The sequence below is a fragment of the Eumetopias jubatus genome, unplaced genomic scaffold (assembly GCF_037043125.1).
Source record: "Eumetopias jubatus isolate StellerSeaLion01/CBP00866 unplaced genomic scaffold, mEumJub1_p1.0 scaffold_3, whole genome shotgun sequence".
In the NCBI taxonomy this organism is placed as follows: Eukaryota; Metazoa; Chordata; class Mammalia; order Carnivora; family Otariidae; genus Eumetopias; species Eumetopias jubatus.
In genome coordinates, this window is record NW_028274809.1 from 37,994,932 (window position 1) to 38,018,303 (window position 23,372).

Genomic DNA, 23,372 nt, shown 5'->3' on the forward strand with positions numbered 1-23,372 from the left:
TTTGAGACAGAGAGAGAGAGACAGAGCACAAGCAGAGGGAGAAGCAGGCTCCTCGCTGAGCACGGAACCTGGGATCATGACCTGAGCTGAAGGCAGATGCTTAACCGACTGAGCCACCCAGGCGTCCCCCAAATTCAACTCTTAACGTACTATTTTCTTATAGAACTTCTAGTCTACTCTTTTCTGGTGTTGAGTGTAGCCTTAAGGAATTTTGAAGCTGGCCTGATTTTCCCCCTGAACATAATTTGCTTTTTCTTCCTGCATGCCTTATGATGTGAGGTGTATTGTTGTTGTTGTTGTTTTTGTTAAGATTTTACTTATTTATTTGAGAGAGAGAGAGCAGGGGGAGGAGCAGAGGGAGAGGGGCCAGCAAATTCCGTGCTGAGCTCAAAGCCTGACACAGGGCTGAATCTCATGATCTTGAGATCATGACCTGAGCCAAAATCAAGAGTTGGGCACTTAAACCACTGAGCCTCCCAGGTGTCCCATGAGGTGTGTTCTTAGTTGTCTTTGCACGTACTATTCCCACCTTTTTTCTCTTAATTCTTCAAGCATCAACTCCACTAGAAAACTTTTTCTGACTACCTCCCCAATTTTCTTAAGCTAAATCAAGTAGTTTTCTTTTCTTCTATATATGTTTCACAGGACTTATGGTAATTTTGACTATTCAACTGTCCCTAATCAGTCTATAAATTAATTAAAGATAGGGAATGTGTTTTCCATTTGTGTTCCTCCATTGTGTAGCAAAATGCCCAGTACATTGCAATGAAAGGTAACACATTTTTTTTCTTTTTTTTATAACAGCCTTATTCTGATCATGGAGTTCAAGCAACGTATCACCAGGTTTATGCTCCAAGTGCCATCGCTATGCCTGCACCTGTGATGCAGCCTGAACCAATTAAAGTAAGAAGTGTGTTTTGATCTTTTATTATTTTTTCAGTCATGTTTCAAGTTTTTCAAATTTCTTTTCTGAAAAGAAGTAATTTTGGATACTTATATTACATTTGTGATCAGAAGAACAGAATTAGTGAACTATTTCATGTGAAGAACGTACAATTCTAAATTAACTATAATTTTTACAGTTAGTTTTGAATAAGTTATAAACCACACATGGTCAAAAATGCTTTATTTACTGTAATAAAATATATATAACTTACAATTTGCCACTTTTAAGTGTATAGCTAAGTGGTATTAATTACATCCATAGTGCTATGCAACCGTTACCACTATCTGTTTCCACGCTTTTTCATTACCCCAAATAGAAAATCTGTACCCATTAAGCAATAACTTCCCATTCTTTTCTCCCTACCAGTCCCTGCTACCCTCTAATCAACCTTTTGTCTCATTGAATTTGCCTAGATATTTCATATACTCAGATTTTGGTTGTGTTAATGGCATATAGCATTTATGGGGAGATGAAATCAGTTAACAATCTACTCTTCCAGTTTGGGAATTGTGCTTGTGCATCCTAAATCAGATGCAGGCCAAAGAGTGGGAATCCAGTTAGATCCATGTATATATTCAATATATTTCAACTCTCTACTATGTAGCAGGGAATTCTGCTTATTCCCTTATGACCTAGTTTCTTAGTGAAACTCTTCATCATTACTTGGAGGAAATGGACTATATCTGTAAGAACACAGATTAACTATTGTGATGGTAATATGAATCTTGTTTACAGTGTACTTTGGTAAGGAAAGTAGGCATACTCTACAATAAAATGATGGAGATTAGCTATTTCACACGCATATTTATTTATGTGTTGGAACTCAGTACCAAGACAGTCTACTTTAAGGAGCTGCTCCCCTCTCCTATCAGCTCATCCTGTCACCACTCACCGCATTCCTTCACTGCTATTACTACTGTACTGCACACATGAAATAAAACCATAATTTGACCTAGTGTCACAGCCTCGAGTGTTCCTAAAATTTATCTATCAAAATCTTCTAAAACAGACTTCCTCTGATGTTAACATTTTCTCCAAATATACTTCTCTAGGAATAGTGAAAAGAGCTTCGCCATATTAAATAAGTACTAGTTTTTTCAGTTACTGATTATATAGATCATATATATAAACACAAATGACTGAAGTTGTACTTGAATAACTCTAAGAGAGGATGGAGTGGTACTTGGGTAGGAGAAATTTTCAAAGGACATTAGGATAAGGAAGGGAAAAATGAAGGGGGGGAAATCAGAGGGAGAGATGAACCATGAGAAACTGGACTCTGAGAAATAATCTGAGGGTTTTAGAGGGGAGGGGTGGGGGGTTAGCCCAGCGATGAGTATTAAGGAGGGCACGTACTGCATGGAGCACTGGGTGTTATACGAAAACAATGAATCATGGATCACTACATCAAAAACTAATGGTGTATTGGGGCGCCTGGGTGGCTCAGTCATTAAGCATCTGCCTTCAGCTCAGGTCATGGTCCCAGGGTCCCAGGGTCCTGGGATTGAGCCCCACATCAGGCTCCCTGCTCTGCGGGGAGCCTGCTTCTCCCTCTCCCACTCCCCCTGCTTGTGTTCCCTCTCTCACTGTGTATCTCTCTGTCAAATAAATAAATAAAATCTTTCAAAAAAACAAACAAAAAACTAATGGTGTATTATATGGTGACTAACATAATAAAATAAAATTTAAAAAATAAAAAATAAAAAAAATTTTTTTAAAAAGAATGTTAATGCTACACATTCTTAAAGTTTAATTCCTCTAGTTTAAGAATAAACACTTTTCTATATTTTCTTAAATCTATGAGTAGGAAATGACAAATGATACAGAGAAACTTCTATCTTAATCTTTAGTCATATAGAAAGTACACATATGTTGAATATAAATCATAACAGAGGCATAAATAGATATCTTTCTTTGTGCATATAAGCTTACAACTGGAACCAGTAACTTGCCTCTTCATTCTAGAGAAATGCTGCTAAAAGGGACTTCACCCCTTCTGTCCTGATAGAGATCTTTGCTCTATCATGCCGCAGACCAAAAGGGAACAAAACTACTGACTTGTTTCAATTTGGAATTTAATCTGTCTCATTTAGGGTTAAATAATTCTGGTAATCACATGGGATACATCCTAGGGAATATTTTAGTCCTACCCAAGTTAAAATTTAAAGAATAGGGAAGAGTTGAGTTCTGAACCATACTTAACTAGCTTACTCCAAAGTATCTGAGCACTTGAACTATTATGCTTTTAAGATCAGTATCAAATCCCTAGGTAAGAAGGGTTTAAGTGGAAAATTATAAAGTGTTTCTGTTTTACAGTGTTTTTCCATTTTTGCATTAATATAAGTATCTAATAAATTCGTTCCTACAAGAATTAACTGAGATACTGGAAACTGGGGAAATTATAATTTGAAGTTAACCTTTAAGTTAAATGTTCATTTTATGAACTCTTGCCATTTGCAACGATGTGGATCGAACTAGAGGGTATTATGCTAAGCGAAATAAGTCAATCAGAGAAAGACAATTATCACATGATCTCATTCATATGTGGAATTTAAGAAACAAAACAGAGGGGCATGGGGAAGAGAGAAAAAAATAAAACAAGATGAAATCAGGGAGACAAACCATAAAAGACTCCTAATCACAGGAAACAAACTGAGGGTTGCTGGAGGGGAGGGCGGTTGGGGGATGGGGGTACTGGGTGATGGACATTAAGGAGGGCATGTGATGCCATGAGCACTGGGTATTATATAAGACTAATCACTGACTTCTGCCTCTGAAACCAATAAAACATTATAAGTTAATTAATTGAATTTAAATAAAAATTAAAATAAAAAATCATTTAAAAAGTTAAATGTTCATTTTATTTAACTCCAGTATATAATAGCTATTCATGAAAATATTTGATATTAAGGATAATATTTACTTGCCAGGCTATAAGGAATTTCTTCTAATTAAAGCACCAATTGGATTTGAATGAAAAGCACAGCTATTTACCTATTACATCTTACCTTTTAGAAAGACACTGTGATTCAAAGGTAAATTAGAAAAGGATGTGACCTCTTACCACTATCTGTTTCTAGCTCAGAGACCCATAATGTACACTTAAAATAAAAATTGACACTTTACAGAAACATTCCACTACTATCTTCTTCCTAACCATTTCCTTATTTCAGTATCATTAACACTTCCTATAAAGCAAGTTAGAGACTAAAATTCCCAAACATTCAGCAAGTCATCAGAGTAGAAGACAACAAATGTAAAGCACTGCATTCTAGAGGGCAGAGACAGGAAAAGTCTGTGCTTTGCAGCTCTGGGCTTACAGGAAGATAAACATTTTCATGCACTGTACATAGTCAAACTATAGATAGTCTCAGATTCTGCAGAATAAATTATTTTACTCAATAGAGAACTTGGCAGCAGGAGCAAAAAAGCTCACTGAACTAGGCACTAGGAATTGTGTAGGTTCTGTGTGTATCAAGCCTCTATAAGCATAAGAGAGGGGATGGGGACAGTAAGAGGAATCAGGAACTCATGAATCTTTTAGAATTGTCATGGACAGATCTCCATTCAAGGATAAGCTAAACAGAAAAGTATATACTGTATAGGTCCCATGAAAATATTTTTGCATATGGCACTACAGTGAAGGCAAGAATAAATAGCATATATATGGATATATGTATTAAGAACATATAAGGAAATTAAATTAAACTTGTAAAAACGCATCCTATGTTTCCAGTAATTACAGACTGAAAAACAGGAAAGATGAAATGGTTCTCGGCCAGTTTAAGAAAACACTGTATGAAACTATTGATATGATGGAAAAAATTAAATTTGTCTTTGCTGTAAAGGACCAGTAGTTACTATATAAAAACAAATCCTTGACATAGAATTTTTTAAAATTCTCTCAGAATACAGAAGATAACATGAAAGATAAAATGATGAAAGATAAAATGCTACACTAGAGAGAATAGAGACAAATCCAACCAAAAAAAAGAGTAATTCTCAAAAAGAATACAGAAAAAAATTGAATGAAAAGAATGAGCAGGAATTTTAATAGTAAAACAAAAACACCCTTGGTTTGTTTTGAATTTACAAGTCAAAATGGATTTGCCATTCTTCAAGCAGAATTAATGAGAGGTAATCCATATATAAATATTCTGGTAAATATCCATTGCCCTCCTTCAAACATCCTGGTCCTTTTAACTTTGTTTCAACCATTTATTTTTTTTTCAACCATGTATTTTTAAATAATTTTAGACCTAAAGTTGCAAAAAAGAATAGAGTTTATGTATCCCTTAGCCCACCTTCTCCTAATTTTAACAACTTATATAATCATAAACAATTAGGAAAAACAAAAATTAGCATTGGTACAATAGTACTAACTAAACTACAAACCCTATTTAAATTTCACCAATTTTTCCACAAATATTCTTTTTCTGTTCCAGGATCTAACCCAATACCCCATGTTACATTAATTTGTGATCTCTCCTTACTCTCCTCCAGTCTGTGAAATTTAGTCTTTCTTCGTCTTTCATGACTTTGACACTTTTAGAGTACTGGTCAGTTATTTTGTTGATTATCCATCAATATGAGTTCGGTATTTTCTCTTGATTAAATAGAAGTTATACAGGGGCTCTTAGCTGGCTCAGTCGGTAGAGCATGCGATTCTTGATCTCGGGGTTGTGAGTTCAAGCCCCACTTTGGGTGTAGAGATTACTTTAAAAAAAATAAAATCTTAAAAAAATAGAAGTTATGCATTTGGGGCAAGAATATCACAGAAGTGATGTTTTCAGTGTATCATTTCAAGGGAATATACAGTATATCTGATTGCTGGTAATAAATAACCTTGATCACTTTACGCATGAAAAGTAAATTGCCTAAGTAGCAGAACTAATAAGTGGCAGATCCAGGATTCTAACCTAAGCATTCTTTCTACCAAGAGAAAAAGTTAGCTGGTCTTCTGAAATCCCTAACGGTAAAGTTCATTGACAAACCTATCCATGCACAAAGAACTTCCCATTAGGATTTTAGAGCTTCCCTCTTAAATATGGACATGCAATCACATTAGAAGAAAGCCTCCAGAATGAGAGACCACAACAAACAGAAAGAAACATATAATGCAGGGGACAGAAGAAAATAGCAAAGATACTATAATTAATATCCTCTTAGAGATAAGAGAAAATTAATGAGAAGTGGTCCATGCATAGACAGCCTGGCAAACACTTCATTTTTTCTCAAACATATTGGTCCTTTTAACTTTTTTTAACTCTGCATTTTGAAGTAATTTCAAGATTTACAGAAAAGTTGTAGAAATAGAATAGTGTTTCTGTATATCCTTCACTACTGTTCTTTGACTAGAGAGGACAGGTACAGGGAATAAACATTAATACAATCCTCTTAATTAAACTATATACCTTACTCAAATTGTACTATTTTTCCATTAATGTGATAGCTGAAATAAATTAAATGTAAAACATAGGCAAAAGCTTTTGAGAAAATAGAACAAAAAAAAAGAGGTGAATAATAATAGAGAAGATAGAAGCTTAATCCAAAAAGCTTTTTAAAAGATTAGAAGATTAATCCAAGAAGTCAAATATTAATTCCAGAAAAATAAATGATTTGGAGGAAATAAGCAAAAAGTTAACACAATAAAATTCCCTAGGAAGTTAAGGACAAAGGTCTCTAGATTAAAAGGGCCTACCAATTACTTGGCATAATTACTGCAAAAGACTCATAGTAAGACACATTATTGTGAAATTTCAGAATGGTAGGGATAAAAAAAAAAAACTCTAAAGCAAGAAAATAGATCACATACAAAGAATCAGCAACACTGGACTCTAGAAAACAATGGAGTAAAGCTTTAAAAATATTTAATGACAATTTTAATCTAGGATTCCATAATAGACATAAATGAAAAAATATATTGTCATACAGTAGAGTCTCAAAAAATTTACGTCACATGCATCTTTTCTCAGGATGCTTCTAAACATGTATTTCACCAAAACAAGAGAATAAACTAGGAAAAGACATGGGATGGAAAAAAAAAAAAAACAGAAAACAAAAAAACAGGCATCTAACACAGGGCAAAGTCTATGGGAATTCCGAGGATGACGATAAAAAGAAGTCTCTGTATGATAGCTGTGTAGCTGATTTAGAGAGCAATCAGTTCTGAATTAGAGCAAGATTCAGGATTGTTCTCTGCAGGAGAAGTAATTTTTATTTGTGTAGAAAGTTGTATTAAGTATCTTACAGAACTGTGTAAAGAATATGGAGAGACTTAGCCATAGGTTTGAAGAAAACTAAATGAATGGGGAAAATGAAGCAATTAGTAAAAAACAAAAAGGTGTTCAAAAAAGAAAACGTAATTATAATATACCAGATGGCTCGGGCACCTGGGTGGCTCAGTTGGTTAGGCGACTGCCTTCGGTTCAGGTCATGATCCTGGAGTCCCACGATCGAGTCCCACATCGGGCTCCCTGCTAGGCAGGGAGTCTGCTTCTCCCTCTGACCCTCTTCCCTCTCGTGCTCTCTCTCATTCTCTCTCTCTCAAATAAATAAATAAAATCTTTAAAAATATATATATATACCAGATGGCCCATTAGTGAACAGTATTTAAGCATAATAATTAAAACAATTAACATAAATTTAAGCAAAACCTAGGATATAAAGAGGATGGGCAAGGAAATAAGAGATATTGAAAGAGTTAAAATCCTTATCGACCATAAAGTCATTAGATAATGAAAATTGTTCAGTTAATAGAGACAGAAATATAGAAATAAATACTAGAAGAAACAACTCAAACAAATGAATGTGACCACCTCTGAAAAAGTGAAGTGAAATAGGTAGCAGTGGAGTGGCAGGGGAGGAGGAGTGTGTTGAAGCTCTTTTTTCCGTACCCTTTAACCACTATTTGCTTTTTAAAACTAGGTATATAATTACTTTAATAATAAAAATTAACTTCAAAAGTGCAAGGAACACCAGATTGTTTCCAGCCAAGATATATCAGGCAAATGTGAACAACATTAGGGAAAAAACCCAGGATGACATTAATAAGAAAGTAAATTTCAAAGTAAAAAGCATTAAACAAGACAGAGAAGTCCAGTTTGTTGTGATAAAAAGTCAAATCTAATATGAATAAGTAAGTCTAATAATGTAACATCAAAAATATAAAGTAGGGGCGCCTGGCCGGCTCAGTCAGAGGAGCATGCCACTCTTGATCTTGGGGTTGTGAGTTCGAGCCCTACATGGGGTATAGAGATTACTTAAATAAAACTTTAAAAAATAAAAGAGAGGGGGCAGCTGGGTGGCTCAGTTGCTTGAGTGTCTGACTCTTGATTTCGGCTCAGGTCATGATCTCAGGGTTGTGAGATTGAGCCCCCAATCAGGCTATACACTCAGCAGGGAGTCTCCTCAAGATTCTTTTCTCCTCTCCTTCCGCCCCTTCTCCCAGCTCTCACTCGCTCGCTTGCTCTCTAAAAATAAATAAGTAAATCTCTTTAAAAAGTATTTAATTAAATGAAAAAGTCTAATACTGTAATATCAAAAGTATAAAGTAGGGGCACCTGGCTGGCTCATTTGGAAGAGTGTGCAACTCTTGATCTCAGGATCGTAAATTCGAGCCCCATCTTGGGTATAGAGATTTCTGAATAAAAATAAAAAACATAAAATATATACATAAAGTAAAAACTGCTAGAAATACCAAGAGAAAGAAACACAGCTGTGATAGGAGACTTTAATATCATAATCATAACTCAGATTCAAATAAATAAGACCTAAAAACACTATATATGAATAATACATTTGAATTTTGTGCCTTGCAAAGAGAAAGCTACTTCTTTTCTAACATTTACATAAGTTGATAATATTTTAGTCACAAAGTAAATATAAATTCAATAAAGTATACTGGCTATTTTCACTAACTATAATGTTACATGTATGAAAGGAGAGCATTGTGCAAGGCAGAAGCATTGAGAGACTGACCCTAGTAGGCAAGGTTGCCTACTGAAATGGCAACAAAGAGTTGTTATAGCCTAGATGATGATGCCTAAGGGCTCTAGGTCAGGTCATGACAACCCCCACTCCTTCTCAAACCACAGCATGAGCTAGGACCACTCTCCATTCCTCTATTTTTTTTTCCACCATCTAAATGTTACCAACCATCTTAGCTGATGATACCCTCAGGAGAAAATTTTCTCAAGGCGAAAACCACAAAACATCTGAGAACAACAACACAAGTAATATGTGAGAGAAATAGCAGTGAACTATAATTGACATATAACATACTAGTTTCAGGTGTACAACATATGTATATATTATGAAATGATCATCACAGTAAGTCTAGTTAACATCCAAAACCTCACATGCTTACAATTTTTTTCTTATGATAAGAACTTTTAAGATCTCTCTGAGCAACTTTCAAATATGCAATACAGTATTATTAATTTTAGTCACCATGCTGTACATTAGTGGTCCACTTAGAAATGTCTTCTATATGTATTACCAAAGCCATTATTTTTGCTTACTTTTCCATCATTCAGATTTAAGATTCTACCAGTTTGAGTTAGTTTTCTCCACACAACTAAATCAGTTAAAATAAATTACTTCAGACTTTAGTTACACCTTTCATGAAACAGTGTTGTTTCAGAGCACGTATCTGTTGCTTATCTTTAAAACTTCAGAATGAATACATTAGTGACAGTGACAGATTTTAAAGTATTTGTACATTGCAAAACACCTTATCTTTCTTCATTCTTTCTGCAGTGAAATGTGCTTAATCTAAACTCTATTAGCTCTTCATTGCAAGGGTGAAAAAGCCTCCTATTTCGTCTTGTAAACCTTTAAGGAAGAGACCTTTATATCATTCAGGAAATTTTAACCAAGGTTTATTTAAAACCCTCCTCTCTCAACTTTAAAAATTAGCCAAAACAATTTTTACTTGAAAAATATTTATAGGATATATTTTCTGTCTTATACTGTCAATTTTGTCTTTTTCATATATACCATTTTACATCATTTCATAATGCTTATACTACTTGGAGTTTACCTCAACTCCTTTATTTTCACTTTCTATCTTGACTTTTGGTATTTTTTTCCCTTTCTTGAATGCTCTTTAAGAAAGTTTCTTTTTAGGGCGCCTGGGTGGCTCAGTTGGTTAAGTGACTGCCTTCGGCTCAGGTCATGATCCTGGAGTCCCGGGATCGAGTCCCACATTGGGCTCCCTGCTCAGCAGGGAGTCTGCTTCTCCCTCTGACCCTCTTCCCTCTCGTGCTCTCTATCTCTCATTCTCTCTTTCTCAAATAAATAAAATCTTTAAAAAAAAAAAAAAGAAAGTTTCTTTTTAGAAGGAGGGAGTCAAAATCAAATCAGTTTATCCTTCTAATCTGACAAAGATTTAATTGGAAGATTAAATTGAAACTACACCAAAAATAAAAAACTTTAATTATGGGTTAAAATTATTCATTACTGGGGCTCCTGGGTATCTCAGTTGGTTAAGTCAGTGCCTTTGGCTCAGGTCGTGATCCCAGGGTCCTAGGATCGAGCCCCGCATCGGGCTCCCTGCTCAGCGGGAAACCTGCTTCTCCCTCTCCCGCTCCCCCTGCTTGTGTTCCCTCTCTTGCTGTCTCTCTCTCTCTCTGTTGATTAAATAAATAAATAAAATATTTTTTAAAATTATTCATTACTCTTTCTGACACATATTAATATGTTCTGTCAAATCTGACAGAATCTAAATAAATTATGGGCCATAAGTTAATTAATAAATCACATAAATAAGTTGCCCCTTGCATAGACATGTCATATGGACTCTACCATATGACAAGTCTTAAGTAACAACTCATTCTCAGTAGTTCAATTTATCAAGCATTTATTGAACATTACATTTGAAAAATAATATTTGAAGTGCTGTAAATATAATTAGTAAGATTTCACCCTCAGTTTTATATTCAGCTCTGTCCATGCCCTGAGCCCATAATTTTTTCCTAACTTTAACAGTTACCTGTAATGTTACATTAAAAATTTTTCATGTGTGAACATTTAGTGGACTCGAAGGTACCACTTCTGTATTTTTAAGTGTAGTAAAATTATTAATGGGGAATAAGGCAAGGATGTCTCACTTCATTTCTTCATTTTAACATTGTCCTGGAAGTCCTGGCTAATGAGGAAAGACAAGAAAAGGAAACAAAAGTATATAGATTGGGAAGGAAGAAATAAAACTGCCTTTGTTTGCAGATGACATGATCATCTATGTAGAAAATCCAGAAGAACCGACCAAAAAACTCCTGGAAGTAATAAGCAATTATAACAAGGCTGTAGGATACAGGGTTAATACACAAAAGTCAACTGCTTTTCTGCTCACCAGCAATGAATAAAAAAATGAAATCCTTAAGTGTAAATCTAACAAAATATGTACAAGATCTAGATGAGAAAAATTACAAAACTCTGATGAATGAAATCAAAGAACTAAATAAATGGAGAGATATTCCATGTGCATGGATAGGAAGACACCATATTGTCAAGATGTCAGTTCTTTCCAACTTTATCTACAGGTTCAACACAACCCCAGTCAAAATCTCAGCAAGTTATTTTGTGGATATTGACAAACTGATTTTAAAGTTTATATGGAAAGACAATAGACCCAGAATAGCCAACACAATATTAAAGGAAAAGAAGTCAGAGGACTAATACTACTCAACTTCATGACACTATAAAGCTATAGTAATCAAGACTGTGGTATTAGTAAAAGAAGAGACAAATCAATGTAACAGAATAGAGAGCCCAGAAATAGACCCATATATATTCAACTAATCTTTGACAGAGGAGCAAATGCAGCACAATGGAGAAAAGATAATCTTTTCAACAAATAATACTGGAACAACCAGATATCCATGTACAAAAAAAGTGAATCTAGACACAGATGTTACAATTCTCACAAAAATTAATTCAAAGTTGATGACAGATCTAAATGTAAAACACAAAACTGTAAAACTCCTAGAAGATAACATAGGAGAAAATCTAAATGACCATGAGTTTGACAATGACTTTTTAGATACAACACTGAAGGCATGATTCATGAGAGAAATAACTGGTAAGTTAGGCTTCATTAAAATTAAAAACTTCAGCTCCGTGAAAGAGAATGCCAAGAAAATGAAAAGACAAGCCATAGATTGAGAGAAAACAAAAACATATCTGATAAATGTTATCCAAAATATACAGAGAATTCTTAAAGCTGAACAATAAGAAAATGAACAAACTGATTAAAAAACAGGGGGAAGGCCTTAACAGACACCTCACCAAAGAAGATACACCAATGGCAAATAAGCATATAAAAAGATATTTAACATCGTGTGTGAATAGGGAATTGCAAATTAAAATGAGATACCACTACACACATATATTACAATGTCGAAAATACAAAGCATTGACAATACCAATGCTGACAGGGATGTGGAGCAACAGGAACTCTCATTCATTGCCGGTAGAAATGGTACAACCAGTTGGAAGATAGTTTGACAGTTCACTATGAAACTAACCATACTCTTAACATAGAATCTAACCACTCTCAGATATTCACCCAAATGAGTTGAAAATTTATGTCCATGGGGCACCTGGGTGGCTCAGTCGGTTAAGTGTCTGCCTTCAGATCTCAGGGTCCTGGGATCGAGCCCCACGTCAGGATCCCTGCTCAGCGGGGAGCCTGCTTCTCCCTCTGCCTCTGCCCACTGTTCTGCCTGCTTGTGCTCTCGCTCACTCTGTCAAATAAATAAAATCTTAAAAAAAAATAAAACGTATGTCCACACAAAAACCTGCATACAGATATTTATAACCACTTTATTCACAACTGTCAAAACTTGGAAGCAACTAAGATGCCCTTCAGTAGGTGAATGGATAAATTGTGGTAATATCCAAACAATGGAATATTATTTAGCAATAAAAAGAAATGAGCTATAAAGCCATAAAAGACTTAGAGGAAACTTAAATACATATTATTGAAAGAAGCCAGTCTGAAAGCACTACATACTATATGATTTCAACTATATGACATTTTGAAAAAGGTAAAACTATGGAAACAGTTAAAAAGCGAGTGGTTGTTAGGGGATGAGGGAGGGAGAGGTGAATAGAGCACAGAGAATTTTTAGGTCAGTGACACTATTCTATATGATAGTATCATTATACATTTGTCCAAACCCATAGAATGTATAACACCAAGAGTGAACCCTAATGTGAACTATGGACTTTGGGTAATAATGATGTGTCAATGTAGGTTCATCAGTTGTAACAAATGTACCATTCTGACTGCCAGATGTTAGTGGAGGAGGTTCCCATGTATGGGGTTAGGGAGTCTATGGGAACTCTGTACTTTTCTTTTTTTTTTTTTTAGATTTTTTTTTTTATTTATTTATTTGACAGAGAGAGAGACACAGCACGGCGAGAGAGGGAACACAAGCAGGGAGAGTGGGAGAGGGTGAAGCAGGCCTACCGCAGAGTGGAGAGCCCGATGCGGGGCTCGATCCCAGGACTCTGGGATCATGACCTGAGCTGAAGGCAGACGCTTAACGACTGAGCCACCCAGGCGCCCCGGGAATTCTGTACTTTTCTGACCAGTTTTTGCTATGAACTTAAAACTGTTCTAAAAAATTAAGCCTGTTTTTTTAAATTATTAAGGTACTCAGGTTCTAATCCATATTTTAATTACTGATTTCCTATATTCAGTAGTATAATTAGTTGTGGATGTGCCCCACATGAAAAATAAACATTGAAATATTGTCAATAATTGTTTCCTATCAGTTCATTATTATACTGTCATAATTATGACAATCTTTTCTTTGTACTTACATCTTTCTTTAAAAGGTAATGTGCATTATATATAATATACATATTATATATTTACTCATTATAATATATAATTGTTGGAAGTTTTTGTTTTCCACACAAATGGCAATTCATATCACTATTCTTTTTATCTTCTTAATACATTTTAAGGGATAGTATATCCCAGCTCAATCAGATTCTCTAAAAGAATTAGGGAATTACACTAATTAAGTTCAGAATCATGTTGCTGCTCTTAAATATACATACCTGAATCTTGTTGCATTTGGTTTTCCTGAAATGTTAAAATTCCATCTGAGATTCATTAAGATAACCAAACTGAATATTATGTCACTTTTTATACTCAAAATGTTAATGATGATTGTGTCCAAGAGATGGGGTCTATATGCTGTCATGAGTACCTTTGTAGCAAAAAATGTTACATACTGATTTCTTAATGGTATTATAAAATAACCATGGTTCTAATTATTTACATTTAGAGTTCAAGGAAAAGAGTTACTAAGATTCTGCATTGAGTTTTAAAGTTAATTTAGTCCAAAGACCACCCCCCCAAAGAGGCTGTGGATAAAAATGTATTACAATATAACTTTATAATCCTATATATTTTACATTTAAAAACCTGGTTCTGAGAAGGGGTCCATATACCTCAATATACTGCCAAAGGAGTCCATTGCACACATACACAAAAACAGTTAACTTCTTGCAACTATTTATGAAAACCTATGTTGTACCTGTAATATATAGAAAGAAGAAACAAAAATTTTAAAAAAAGTTTGCCTCTGTGTTAGTCACTTTATTTCACTTGTAACATAAATTTTTGCAAGGAGGAATGTCTCTAGCCGCATGTTCCTAATTCTAAGAGCTTTTAAGTCTTCCATACTGGTTGAGACTATTCAAACTAGATAAGGAATGACATAGAAAGCAGGCTGATAAGGAATAATACCAACCAGACATTGCAAATACAGTTTACCACATTAAATAAACACACCTTAACCACAACAAATATAATGAATGTAATTTTCTATTTAAAAAACACTAATAGTCCCAGTGTTAAAAAGTCAAGGCCTTGGAAGTATTAGAAACAAACTTCAATATTACAAGATAGTTCTTTGTGCTTTTGTAAAGACAGGAAACTCAGTTTCTGATGGTAAAACAGAATAAGTATAGGGCACCTGGGTGGCTCAGTTGGTTAAGCAACTGCCTTTGGCTCAGGTCATAATCCTGGAGTCCCAGGATCGAGTCCCACATCGGACTCCCTGCTCAGCAGGGAGTCGGCTTCTCCCTTGGACCGACCCTCTTCCCTCTCGTGCTCTCTATCTCTCATTCTCTCTCTCTCTCAAATAAATAAATAAAATCTTTAAAAAAAAAACAGAATAAGTATAGATTTAACTTAAACATTATGGTAACTAGTGCATAGATACTCACTAATCTTATATATCTAAACATGTACCTAGTTAATCCTGTTCTTTGTAGTCTCAAAAACATTAGTTTCAATAGCTTCTGAGTTTCTCTCAAGATTTCTATTAAACTTGTAATGTCTGATTTTGACTTTCATTTAATCAAGGTGAATCCAATATATTTGAGGTTGGTGATAATTTATTTCCACAATATGGAGTATATACACTCTTTAAATTTAAGGCATCTTATTAAGGTTTTCTTTCATAGATATTCAGAAGTACTTGGCCTGAAAATTTCTTTGCAGCCTGAACAGGTTAAAGCAGGAGTCAACACACTTTATATAAAGGGCCCAATAGTAAATATTTTTAGCTTTGAGGCTACACAGTCTCTATCTCAACTATTTGATACTTGCAGCATGAAAATGACCACAGATAAAATATAAACAATGAGTTGACTGTGTGCCAGTAAAACTTTATTTACAAAAACAAAAGATGGGCCAGACTTGGCCTGAAGTTCATAATTTCACAACTCTTGGGTTAGCCCATTGCTGAGATCATGCATCCTTATAAAATTTAATGTGAAATACAGTACAAATGCTTTGCTTATGTTTCTATTTTTAATTATTTCTTTTTACTTTTTTAAAGATTTTATTTATTTGATAGAGAGCATAAGTAGGCAGAGAGGCAGACAGAGGGAGAGGGAGAAGCAGGCTCTCTGCTGAGCAGGGAGCCCAACGTGGGGCTCAATCCCAGGACCCTGGGATCATGACCTGAGCTGAAGGCTGCCACTTAACCGACTGAGCCACCCAGGCACCCCTAATTATTTCTTTTTAATCGATTTTTAACCTAACATGAACTATTTGACCCTGGGCCTCTGGACTATAATATTTACATTTGTCATAAGTTCTTACCAGCCAAAATAGTTATTAATCAATGTGGGTTAAGGGTGGATAAAGATAATTTGAGGTATATATTAATGACACTGCAAAGGTAGATATTAGTTGATACAGTATTCTAAGTCAATGTAATGCTTCTTTTATGGGGGAAAAGCTATCTCATTGTGTAGCGTATTTTATTTGCATACCCAGTTACATATTTCCATTCTGAGTTTGAGCACTTAATTCCCTTGCATTCTGAGTCTGTCATTCCCTCTGACTGGACATTTTTTCTCATTTTGCTCAATCTTCTTTCTTTCCCCTTAGCACACAGATTACTTGGATGAGCATCTTCTTTTTCACAAGAGTCAACTTACCAAATTTTAATTGCTTACAGAATTGGAAACTTTTTGGATACCATCATCCTCTACTTTAAGGATATATGATAATAAGCAGGAGGATTTTGTATTACATATTTCACTAAAGATATTTTAAATTTATCTGTTTTGGAAAGGCAAGAAGGAAGAGTATAGGGGTGTCTTTTCCATTCCATATGAAATTATTGTTCCTTCAGTACTGAGATCTATTCAAACAACTCATGTAAGACTTATTGCCAAGATTTAATGACTCAGCCAAATTCCAAGGGTCTTATCCTAGTTCTTATCCTCTTAGATTCTCCTAAATTTAATACTGTCAACAGCATATGTTCAAATTTTATTAATTCTCAGATGTGGTTCTCTTTCCTTACATTCAGTTTGAGTTTTCAGTATCTCTTTCAAAAATATATTTCTTCTTTTACCAACTACTAATCATGGCACTATTCGCTTTGCCCTGTAAACTGTCTTATAAGGGAGTTTTCCTGTTTTCTTCTGTACTTTAATAGTGTTTAATAGTGACTCTGACCTTAGTGCTCTGATTCTCTTTCTAATTTAACCCTAAAAAACAAAAAACACCTGAATGAGTGTTTTCCTCTAATTCAAAATCACGAATACACAATTTTTTACATTTTATTTTCAGAATCCATACCTCTTAATGTTAGTTTGCTCATCTTTCTTCTCTCCTAAAAATCAAAACAACACCAGTGATTTTTCTGACCTCTTGATGCTACATGGTCTATTTATATTATGTCCCCTTTTCAGCTAACTTTATAAAAATATTTGTTTTTCCATTACCAAATCCCTTTGTTAAGCTCTATTATTGCATAACCAGATTACTATTTCTTTAAGACCTCTCTATATTCAGGGGCGCCTGGGTGGCTCAGTCGTTAAGCGTCTGCCTTCAACTCAGGTCATGGTCCCAGGGTCCTGGGATCAAGCTCTGCATCGAGCTCTGCATCGGGCTCCCTGCTCAGCGGGGAGCCTAGTTCTCCCTCTGCCCTCCCCCTTCTTGTGTTCCCTCTCTCGCTGTGTCTCTCTGTGTCAAATAAATAAATAAAATCTTAAAAAAAAATAAAAGACTTCTCTATATTCAGTTTCCATCCTTCAGTCATGTATACAATCTGAATTTAGGTTTTTTAATCTGAAGTAGTTTTTTTCCTCTTAATCACTCTCATCAACTGTTATCCACATCCTTTCTAAATTCCTTACCATTAAATATTATATTCTCCCTTCAGTATTCCCATACTTATCAACCTAAATTACTCATATACAACTATTTCTAGTTCTTTTCTTTGAGCTATATTGAAGCTGCTCCTGTTCCCCCTAGACATATGAAGTTTTCAAGCAATTCCACTTACATAGAACAGTTCAGCTTCACTTCTCTATTTTTCCTGAGAGTACCAGAGCATATTGCCAATAAGCTGTGAGTAGTTGACCAGGCTTGAATAGCTATATATTACCACAAATTTCATTCATTTACCTGATATTTATTGACCACCTCCATGTGCTAGCCAGTATTCCAGATACTGAGAATAAAGCAATGAACAATACTGAGTGGTATTGGACAGTATTGAACAAACCAGAGAAATTCAGGTCAGTCTATAGAGTTTAGCAAACCAGATGAGTTTGAACCCCTAGAGTCTGTCCCCAATATAGTAACCACTAGCCACACAAGGCTAATTTCAATTTTAAATTAATTAAAATTAAATGAAATTTAAAATTCAGTTCCTCAACTGCAACTAGCCACATTTTAAATGCTAAATAGCTCCATGTAGCTAGTGGCTACCATACTTGACAGTGTAGACAGAGAACTTTCCCATGAACAAGTTCTATCAGACAATACTGCTCTAGAGATACTGGAACAAATATGGAAAATTTCGAGCCTATCTAAAATTTAAAAATATGTCATGGGACAGCTTGGTTACCTAAATTAGGAGCTGACCAACAAAGTGCCAAAAGGATAGTAGCAACTAGGTGTTTCTTTGCCCCAAACTAATCTTAACACAAAAAAAAAAATCTCAGGATGACACAAATATATGGAATTACTCTATTATATGGCTATCCTACCATTGCCAAATTCAAGGGTACCCTTTGGGTTTCGAACAACTTTCTACACAGCCTTCTGCCAAATTCCCCTTTTAAAAGCATGTTTTTAAAACGCACCTAATAATGTTTTCAGAAATAGAAGGAATGTTTTAACTCACTTGTTTCTGTGTTGACCTGTTCCTCATTTTTATATACTAAGCATTGTACTGTGACACTAAATTAGAGATTGTCTAAAATAGATTGTAAGCTCTGAGAGAGCAGGTAGTAGTTCTGGAGCCCTCCTCATCTCTAGTCTCTCACTTCTTAACACTCTAATATAATTAGTACACTTTCTGCAAGTATTGAGTAAATGTTCATTGATGTCCTACATTCATCTACCCTAACGATCTTTTTCTTTGCTGTTCAGACTTTCTGATCTGTATTTTCTTTCTCTTTACTTAACAGACAGTGTGGAGCATTCATTATTAAGACAATTGGGCAGCTCTAGTCCAGCTCAACTGATTTCTTGTCCAATGATCCTTGTGTGGCCAAGATCCAGCTTCAACGAACCGGCTAGAAGCTGCCCGTTGTGATACTTAGGGTTAGTTAATACCTCGCCATACTTATTTATTCCATTATAAGCTGTCTAAATTTGATGAAATTTGCTTTTTCAGCTGTTCTACAAAACTATTTAGGTAGTTGTGGCATGTTGGTTTGTTTATGTGTTAATCTAACTGTAGTGACATTTTCTACAACATGTTTTACCATTCCATAAATAATAACCACATTGGGAATAGTGAGGTGTCTTTCATTTTCTCTGCTTTGTGTTATTTCTTTCTTTCAGTCTTTTAGAAGTAATGTTTAATAGTCTTTGCTATTTATTTTAATATTTAGGATGAGTCCTTTCTAATAGAATTTTTAATACTTTCATGCCTTTTAGTAGAAGTACATTTGATCTTAATGATTCATTTCCACTACTTGCTATTTTGTCATTTAATATGCTTTTGTCTAAGTTTTTATTTATTTGTTACTGCTACTCCTTATTTAATTTTGCTTCTGCCATGGTTTTCAAAATTTGAGTAATATTTATACTTTTTTATAACATTTTCCAAATATTAGAAAAAATTCAACATGATCAGTGTTCTTACCTTTTCATGTGATTAATTTGACTGTATTAAACTTTTTCTCTCATATTTGTGATAATGCTGCAGCCTTCCTATAATATAAGCCATTTGGTACCAAAATTTATATAATATGGATTACCTAATAGAATTGTTTTGATAAAAGAAGGGCTCACCTCTGACATGATCCCATAACGCTGACTGATATTCCACTATATTTTGGCATTCTTTGAATGCTTTAATCTTTTGAACTTTTCTTCTTATATGTTACCAGTATATTCAATTACAGATATTATTATTTAAAAAGACAATTATTTTCATAAAAAAGCAAAACTATTTCTTACACCAAAGGAAAACTTTAAATTCTGATTCTTATAAAATTCTTATAAAATTGTTCAAAAGTTACTGAACAAAGCTTAAGTGTTTTTAATCACTAAAATTTCTGTAATAGTATAAAAAATCCATTTTACATTCACTTGCCTTTTCTTTTACCAACTTCCTAATTTTAGGACAGAAGAGGAAAATCCACAAATATTGGCATTGCCTTAATAAATCTCTCTCCTCTCCCCTTTTCCATCCCCAAATGTATACATGTTCAACAGCAGAAGCAGAAATGATAGGACTTAGATCCCAAAGATTTTCCTGGTGAGCCAAATAGGGTGTTTCTTTGAAACCATAATGAATATGTTTGCCAGCCAGGTGGTTTCATGAGAACAGTAGGACTATATGATTATATACTAGCATACAAGTATCCCATGCACATTAATTATTCTGTTTTTAGAAATATAAATAGACTTATTAAATATTAATAAACTTTTAAAGTCGCACAATGAAATATCAAAAGTTTTTGTTCTGTAAGTAAACATTATTAACCACTGATGTTAAAGATCTTTTAATAGCACTATCCTTGAGAACAAAAAAAGTTAAATGTTTTGATTTTCAAAATGTTAAACATGATGCTAAACAAATCCTGCACTGTTAATAAAAGTTAATGATGTATTATTGGGTAAGAAATTTTGATAATAATTGATACCCAAGTATGTTTCTTCCACAGAGCTGTATAGATTATGTACATACACACATCTACTATTTCTATACACATATATAAATTATATACATACACATTATATACATATGCATATATATAATTCATACATTATACACTTTCTTAGACTTTAGCTTTATTTTGAGGAGCTAATTAAAACTGCAGAATTTATTGTCAACCTGTATATATAGAAAACATCATCAGCTTTCTTTATGGCCTGGTTTGATAGACCAAACATGTTACTTCTACAAACAGAATGGGAGGGTAAAAATTCTCCTTATATAACTAAGTAAAGCCCATTTTAATTTTTCTCTTTTCTGTAGTATATCTTCTATACATAAATTTGAGAAGTTTTTATTTACTTAGTTCCCATTTTGAAAGGTCAGTCTGAAGACATCTGAAATTCACTGTGTTAGAGTAAAATAGATAATATAAATACATGTACCAATCACAAAGTAATAACTTTGCAACGTGTTTTCCCAAAATCTCTAATACAATCAGAAAGATGGTAGCTTGTCAAAAGATAAAGGATCTTGGAAAATTAATACTCTAACTTCCTTTCCTGTCAGCTGATTTCAGAAGGATGGCTTAGAAAAAGAGGTATGATTTAGTTTATAATACTGCTTTATAAATTTCTGCCAAAAATGGCAGTACAGTATTTTCAAACAAATTTATACCTAACTCCCAGATGTAGGAGTGTTTCATGGATTTATGCTATATTTAACTAAAATAATGAATTGGGGTCATATACACAAAAAATTTTTATATCCTTCCCAGAAATAGTGTTTGGACAGTATTAAAATACAGAATCAAAGTACTAGAAAAGACTTTACAGGGACATCCAATCCAACTTTGATATCATGCTTTAACATTCCCTATTGTTATGATAATAAATTGTTGACCCCGTAGGCCTATACTTTGACTAAAATGTATTCTGAAATCTCTATAGACTTCTGGGGAAAGGAGCAAAATTTTCCAAAGCGTGGGTGTAATAGTCTTAATCGGTGCTATTTCTTTCAACTCTATTCAGTGTTTCCATTCCTGTGCATAAATTCCTAAAAATATGCTATCAGCTCTGTCCTTCCAGGTTGAGTACCACTCTCTGATTACAGCTTCAGTTATTGTTGTTTGTTGGACCTGCTATATGTGTTTCTGTCTCTTTGCTTTTATGTATTGCATAAAGTTGCTAATATTTCCTGCATTCTCATGATTCCTCTCAGAAATCAAGCGCCATTCAAGACTAGTTTTCACATTGTCATTTTTGTCCTTTCCACCTGATAATAATCCTTCTTCAGTTTTCTATATACTGGTTATCTTGATACCTACTTTCTGACCTGTCAGGATAAATAGCAGGCATCGATTTTAAATTAGTGAATTAACAGATTAAGGTTTTCCAGTTTTACCATTCTTTTTAGGTATGCTGCTTAAAATAGTATCAACTAATATAATACCAAGCCTGACTGCATTGAAGTAAAGATATACACAGTAACAGGCTGAATAGTCATTGAAATATTTTATCTAAGCTAGTGAATGATACTATATTGACAAATGACTTATTTTTAAGACATGTTAATTAAAAATTTTTCCATCTACTGCTTTGTCAGTTTTCCTCATTTGATATGTATTTCTTAGTTAAAACAAGCCAATACTTGATTATTTACTAATATTTTGGTACATAATTTTCTTAGTGAAGCTAGTATATGTTAACATCAGTTTTGTGTTTCTGTCAAGGTATGTACCCGTGAGTAAATATCATTTAGTATTTCTCTAAAGATGTCATAAACGTCTTGGTGTACTTCTTTCCTTTGGAAAACAGGGATATGAGAAGCTGCCTCCCTATACCTAGGAACTAAATCCCTCCCCTTCCTTCCCTGCTGAGTTTTTTCCTCACTTCAACCCTCTTACTTACTGGTTTTTGTTTCTCATCAGAGAAAATTTGGGAAGCCCTAGATCTTCACACTTATTTGGGATATACCTACAAGATTCCAGTAGGCCTGAAAAGAGAATTTTTAATAAGAATGTCCTTTGATTAGACTCTTACTTTTTTCTTCGTTTCTTCCTTCATGGAGTAGAAAAGATAAATACATCTCTGAGAATTTTTCTTTTGTGGGGAAAGTAACACTTTTGAGAAGATGGTAATTTTTTGTGTTGTTATTTTGTTTTATAAGGGAGTCAAGTTTCTGCTCTAAAGTCTAAAGCCTTCAAAATAAATGTCTCAAAGCTTTTAGCATTTATTTTCTTCTGGCATGATCTTTGATAGGTTTCACTATTTTAAGAAGTTTTCCCTTTGGAAAATTCCAAGCTAAAAATCAAACTGTACTCTTCATGTCCCATGAATTCCCTAAGCCTACCAGTTGTCCTCCTTCAATCCGGAAAGAATTCCCTGTCTATTCATCTGAATGTCTACTTTCCAACTTGTTTTCCAAGTACTGTATCCCTGTTGTTTGAATCAATTAAAAAAAACCAACAGCTGAGTGCACTAACAATGAGAAAGACCTCCCTCCTGGTTTTTCCCCATTCTGGCTATTAGCATTCTGAGGTACTTCTATTTCCTATTTTGGATAGAATTTCTCCAAATTTTTAGAGGCCCTGATTCTTTTCTTATCTACCCAATTCAATTAACTTTCTTGGATTTAAAATGATAGGGCTTAAGGATATTTACTGTGTAGTCATTATTTATGCAGTCATCTCTGGTTTCATTTTCAAATGTGGCTCTAAACTGAAAGAAAAGAAATGCAATCAAGTATACTTAATTTTGGAA

The 23,372-nt window shown here is 34.2% G+C and overlaps 1 protein-coding gene across 1 annotated transcript in view; it reads left to right on the plus strand.

The window, feature by feature from the left end:
- BOLL (boule RNA binding protein) overlaps nt 1-17,840 on the plus strand; it is a 42,641-nt gene extending 24,801 nt beyond the window's left edge. Inside the window, exons 10-11 of the mRNA XM_028124083.2 lie at nt 805-903; nt 17,748-17,840. Of these exons, the coding sequence (XP_027979884.2) occupies nt 805-903; nt 17,748-17,840 (192 nt within the window). The remainder of the gene's footprint in view (nt 1-804; nt 904-17,747) is intronic.
- Nucleotides 17,841-23,372: the final 5,532 nt, after the last annotated feature.